This window comes from Salvelinus sp. IW2-2015, linkage group LG3, assembly GCF_002910315.2.
Source record: "Salvelinus sp. IW2-2015 linkage group LG3, ASM291031v2, whole genome shotgun sequence".
Lineage (NCBI taxonomy): Eukaryota > Metazoa > Chordata > Actinopteri > Salmoniformes > Salmonidae > Salvelinus > Salvelinus sp. IW2-2015.
The window spans coordinates 32,968,481-32,974,301 of record NC_036840.1 but is presented as its reverse complement, the minus strand read 5'-3'; the positions used below and the strand labels follow the sequence as shown (position 1 = coordinate 32,974,301).

General features: G+C 46.8%; 1 protein-coding gene across 1 annotated transcript in view; it reads left to right on the top strand.

Annotated features, from left to right (window-relative positions):
• Positions 1-5,821, top strand: part of LOC111980804 (neurexin-2-like) — a 655,826-nt gene that overhangs the window by 98,113 nt on the left and 551,892 nt on the right. Inside the window, exons 9-11 of the mRNA XM_070449631.1 lie at positions 613-732; positions 1,175-1,556; positions 2,925-3,115. Coding sequence (XP_070305732.1) covers positions 613-732; positions 1,175-1,556; positions 2,925-3,115 — 693 coding nt within the window. The remainder of the gene's footprint in view (positions 1-612; positions 733-1,174; positions 1,557-2,924; positions 3,116-5,821) is intronic.

The window sequence follows — 5,821 nt, the reverse complement described above, 5'->3', positions numbered from 1 at the left end:
AGACATGACAGACATGACAGACATGACAGCCATGACAGACATGGGGAGACATGACAGACATGGTAGACATGGTAGACATGACAGACATGACAGACATGGGAGACATGACAGACATGACAGACATGGGAGACATGACAGACATGGAAGACATGACAGACATGACAGACATGACAGACATGACCGACATGACCGACATGGAAGACATGACAGACATGGAGAGACATGACATACATGACAGACATGACAGACATGGACGACATGACAGACATGACAGACATGACAGACATGGAAGACATGACAGACATGACAGCCATGACAGACATGGAAGACATGACAGACATGACAGACATGGAGGACATAACAGTATGCCTTCTAGTACAATACTACTCTATGTACATGTATTTATGTGTGTGTGTGTGTGTGTGTGTGACTGTACTGTAACAAATTTTTTATTTGTGTGAAAACTGTGTGTGTTTGTGTTGGATAAACGTGCAGGTTTTCTCCGTAAGCCGTGTACAGTATCTCCTCTGAGGACTTGAGTCGCTGAGAGTGGCTGCTACAGTGTGCCACACCCTTTCTGATGGGTAGGTGACTCGAGCTCTCTCCCTCCAGGTAAAGGACCCGAGACGGTCTTCGCCGGACAGAAGCTCAACGACAACGAGTGGCACACGGTGAAAGTGGTGCGCAGAGGAAAGAACCTCCAGCTCTCTGTGGACAATGTGACGGTAGAAGGTCAGTGTCCACTCTCCACTGTCTGCCACTACCCCCTGTTGGGTAGAATGGAGGGATGGAGGGGGTGAGAGGTGAGAGGAATGCAAGAGAGAGGTTATATGATTGAGGCATGGGGCTAAAAATGACCCTGTGAAGTCATTCCTTAAGTTGCCAGTGTCAGTTTGAACCGGTTTGTGGTGGTCACAAACCGCCCAGAGAAGTCCTCTGGGGCTGACCATGTTTAGGACGGGGGTATTTGTAATAAGCCGCTTGGCCAAGCTCATTACTGTTCATTACTAGGAAGCCATAACATCATCAAGGCATGTAACCCACATATACCATCCATATACATATCATTACCTGGGCCTAAAGCTTGTCCTGATCAGGCCACATGGTTAGGAAAATGAGGAGGACGTCAGGCCTATAATCCCAACATATTCCCATGTCCTCCTTCCCCCTTCAGGCCAGATGACAGGCGCCCACACCCGTCTGGAGTTCCACAACATTGAGACGGGCATCATGACCGAGCGCCGCTTCATCTCCGTGGTGCCCTCCAACTTCATCGGTCACCTCCAGGGCCTGACGGTCAACGGCGTGCCCTACCTGGACCAGTGCAAGAACGGCGACATCTCCTACTGTGAACTCAACGCCCGCTTCGGCATGCGCCACATCATCGCCGATCCGGTGACGTTTCGAACGAAAGCGAGCTACCTGGCGTTGGCTACTTTGCAGGCCTACGCCTCCATGCACCTCTTCTTCCAGTTTAAGACCACCACGTCGGACGGCCTGCTGCTCTTCAACTCGGGGGACGGCAGCGACTTCATCGTCGTGGAGCTGGTCAAAGGGTGAGTCTGGACGTTTGATTGGTCCTTACTGATAAGGACATGACATGAGGTTACCCTGAAAAATGAAATGTGGTGAAGTTTAGATTATTCTTCAAACATGGCCTACCATTCCAAGTGTGGCACATCTTAATCACACAATAAAGCATAAAACAATTATTTGCATGAAAATATTGTAAGATGTAGATGAGGTGAAAATGATAAAGTCCTACATCCGTTCCACTTAGAGAAAGGAGTTTGGGTAATACGGTACTGTGAATCAGAGCTGGTTGGAGTCATTTCCCTCTATTTCTCAGGGAGCGTTAATAATCACTTTGGTTTATAGCTCCATGAATGGCCAGAACAGGCTATAATTATGGGGAGGAAATAGAAGTTGTAGAAAATATTCCACTTTCTTCATTGTAAAGACCAGACGTCCATCCAGCTGTACACACAATCCGTATGCCCCATAGATGTAAACAGACTAAACGAAAGCTATTTAATTGGCCTTAAAATTGTAATGTACATGTTAAAACTCTGAATGAAGGCTTTGAAGAAAAGGAACCCTGAAATAGCACTGCTCTGATTGGTGTGTTAGATTCCCTGCTGTCGCCAGCCTATTCATCCATTCTTACGGCATGTATGAAAAATCCTTGTTATGTTGCATGTATCTCCCTTCTCCTCTTCCTCCCCGCCTGGTATTGTTACGACACAAAGGAGACCAAACGTCTCTTTCAGCAGACACAAAGACAAGGCAAAGCAGGAATAAACACATTCGATAAACATTGCTCAGGCAAACCAGTCATCACCAGACGACACAAAAGCAAATCATTTTGCGCATGAACAAGCTATGCCACCATGTCCGCCCCGGGGCAAACAGGAGGGAAAAGTTTCTTTCAGAGTGTCTCAGAGGAAAAATGAGTTATTTACATTTCAAAGTATATCATTTCTGAGAAGCTGTATATTACTGAGTGTGAGGTAGGGCCATCTACTACTGGAGGCTGAGTGAAAGGATACTGTTTAAATATAATACGGGTTGGACTGACTCATCCTGTCACCTTGAACTCCGGGCTCCTCCATTGAACATCCTTAACTATACTGAAAGGACTGCATGGCATCTCCATGGAGTTGTTCAAAACACAACTTTTTTCAAAAGACCCAGGAACATTTTTCAAAAGAGCCAAACACCAAATTCTTCAGCATGCTTGGCGAGACCGGCTCTCTCTGGTTTACACTTATTTCAGAACTTTGTTCTGTGGGTGACATTTTGATTTTGGTTTGGTCACACTGACTGAATGTGATGGATGAGGTGTTACACACACACACACACACACACACACACACACACCTTTCAGTCATTTACTAAAAGTCTCTTACGACCTGTGTTTATAGCTACGTCCATTACGTCTTTGACCTTGGTAACGGCCCGTCGCTGATGAAGGGTAACTCGGACAAGCCGCTCAACGACAACCAGTGGCACAACGTGGTGGTCTCCCGGGACGCCAACAACGTGCACACGCTCAAGATCGACTCACGCACCGTCACCCAGCACTCCAATGGAGCCCGCAACCTGGATCTCAAAGGTAAGGGGCACTATTCTATATCCCCTTTTCCATAGGCAACTGCTGTAGTTGAAGGGTCCTCCGTGGCTCTACTGCTAATCAAGTTTGTCAATATTGGGCACACATCCCAATATATTTGGTTCTTCTCTCTCTGGTTCTCTCTAGCTTTCAGTGAGTGACTCAGAGATTCCACTGTGTTTTAAGTAGCGTTCCCGTAGCATGCACAGTCAGAAATATTCAACCAGAGAATGCTCACTGAGCCAACCAGCTGTGACTTATGAAAGATAGCCCAATCTTGGCATGACTCTCTGGGGAACTATCTTCACACACACTCAGCCGGTCCTTTCACATGACTTGTGGCATGACTTCACATGTACTGTCACGCAACAATGAAAAGAAAAGTCTCTGTGTCTGTAATGTGTGTACCATGAGACTTGGACTCAGAAGGTGCTGAAAAGTTGCTGACTGTCTACCTGTGCTGTGCGTGTGTGTGTGCACCTTTCTGCCCCCTTCGAGGATGCTAAGAATGTGCACATGCCCATACGTGCGCACAGTTATTTATTCATTTTTATTCTGTTTGTTCAGCTTTCAAATGCATGACCGCTCAGGATGCTTGTTGTTCAGGTTAGACAGAGTAGAGAAACCCGATCCCAGTGCCAATCACAAATCCGCCCGCCAAACAACAGTGGACAGGAGGCAGAATTAAACCTAACAAAAGGCTGGCAGCCAGCCCGCCGCGCCAACCAACCCTCTTCACCTTGAAATATGATCCTCTCCTTCAGCCGCTGTCGGCATCGCCGGACGCTCGGCACAATTTCCCCAGCCAATCAGTACCTCCTAATATCAACTAAAACCCCTGCGTCTCCGAAGAGATTGAAGGGGAAAAATAACAACAATATCGACAAAAACAAACCCCACATATTCCTCTTCCTCCCAGTAGACGTGTGTCTAGTTGTAATTCTGCTGGCGGCCTCACGGTGGGAAAACAAAGTACCCCAGGTACACTTGACTTTTATCAGAGATGTGATCACAATGATCAACAATGGCTTTTAGGAGAGAAGCCTCTGTTTCTTCCACCGGGGGGGGGCTTAGGAAGTAGAGGGGCCCTTAGGATGTAGAGGGGCCAATAGGAAGTAGAGGGGCCCTTAGGAAGTAGAGGGGCCAATAGGAAGTAGAGGGGCCAATAGGAAGTAGAGGGGCCAATAGGAAGTAGAGGGGCCAATAGGAAGTAGAGGGGGCAATAGGAAGTAGATGGGCCCTTAGGAAGTAGAGGGGCCAATAGGTAGTAGAGGGGCCCTTAGGAAGTAGAGGGGCCCTTAGGAAGTAGAGGGGCCCTCCCAGTGGGTGCTGGCGGATCTGAGGTCAAAAGATAAAAAGCCAACCAGAGCTTTTATAAGGCTTATTGATGGGGTACGTCCTCTCTCTGCCAGTACCTTTATCTGCAGGGCCTGCTGGTGCCATAAAATTGGCTGTGTTAATCATGAGTGGGTTTCAGCTGACTGGCGCAGTACCAGGGACCTTATATTAAGAGGGATGGCGGGGACAGTGATGGCGGGGACAGTGATAACACATACCCCTGGATGTAGTTGATAAGAGGGAAGAATCAGGAGGCCCGTGGAAAGTGGACGGCAATAAGTAGGTTTAAACCGCAGGATATGAACTTGGGTCTCCCACGGGAGCAACCAACGTCATAGACCATTAGACCAAGAGGACAGTACGTTTTTGGGCTGAGGGTAGACACTCTTTTTGAAGTTCTCAGGCGGTGCTACCTCACAGTTTCTATAGTATGCTATCAGACTCGTAGATTAAACACTCTCTTTCCCACTATCATATCCATGCTTTCTTTGTAGCATATCTGCCCCAATGATCTTCTAGTGGAATAATAGACTGCATCTCTATCTTATTTCCATGGAGTTTGTCAAAGAAAGCTGTTCTTGATTGATGACCAGTATCTATGATAGAGTGACAGCTGTTCATGTCAGGCAGAGGCAGACTTGGGAGCCAGGGAGAGCATGGAAACAAGATGAGGGTCAGAAGAACAGAAATTACTCACAGCCTCAAACTGGGAAAGAGTATCTCATAGTCTAAAATAGATGAATAGTGTAAAATAGTTCCGTCTCAATCAACTGAACTGACCTGACAACACAGTAAAGGTGTAAGCAATCTGCTTTTCACCTCTGCAGTCCTTTCATATCAGTACAGATGAAGTCGAGGAGGGGAAGAAGACTATTGAACGGCTGCCACAAATGAAGCGTGTGTCGTCAACAATCCTCTTGGCCTCCAGCTACAGGCCCCGCGTCGCTAACACTTCTATTTGCATATTTCAAAATGTGTGATACGATTTGTCTCTGTAAAAGAAACAGAAGGCCCAGGCAATTTGTGAAGAAGAAGGGGGTGGCCATTTTCTGCTTTTTATTGCCAACCGACTTGGTGAGTGTTCTTCCGAGGCGTTACTATAAACACTAAATCCACACGTCTGTAGAAAGCATGGCTTTTCACCATCATCACTATCACTACCACCATCACTATCATTATAACTATCATCCAGATCACTACCACCATCATCACTATCACTACCACCATCATCACTATCACTACCACCATCACTATCATTATAACTATCATCACTATCACTACCACCATCATCACTATCACTACCACCATCATCACTATCACTACCACCATCATCACTATCACTACCACCATCATCACTATCACTGCCACCAT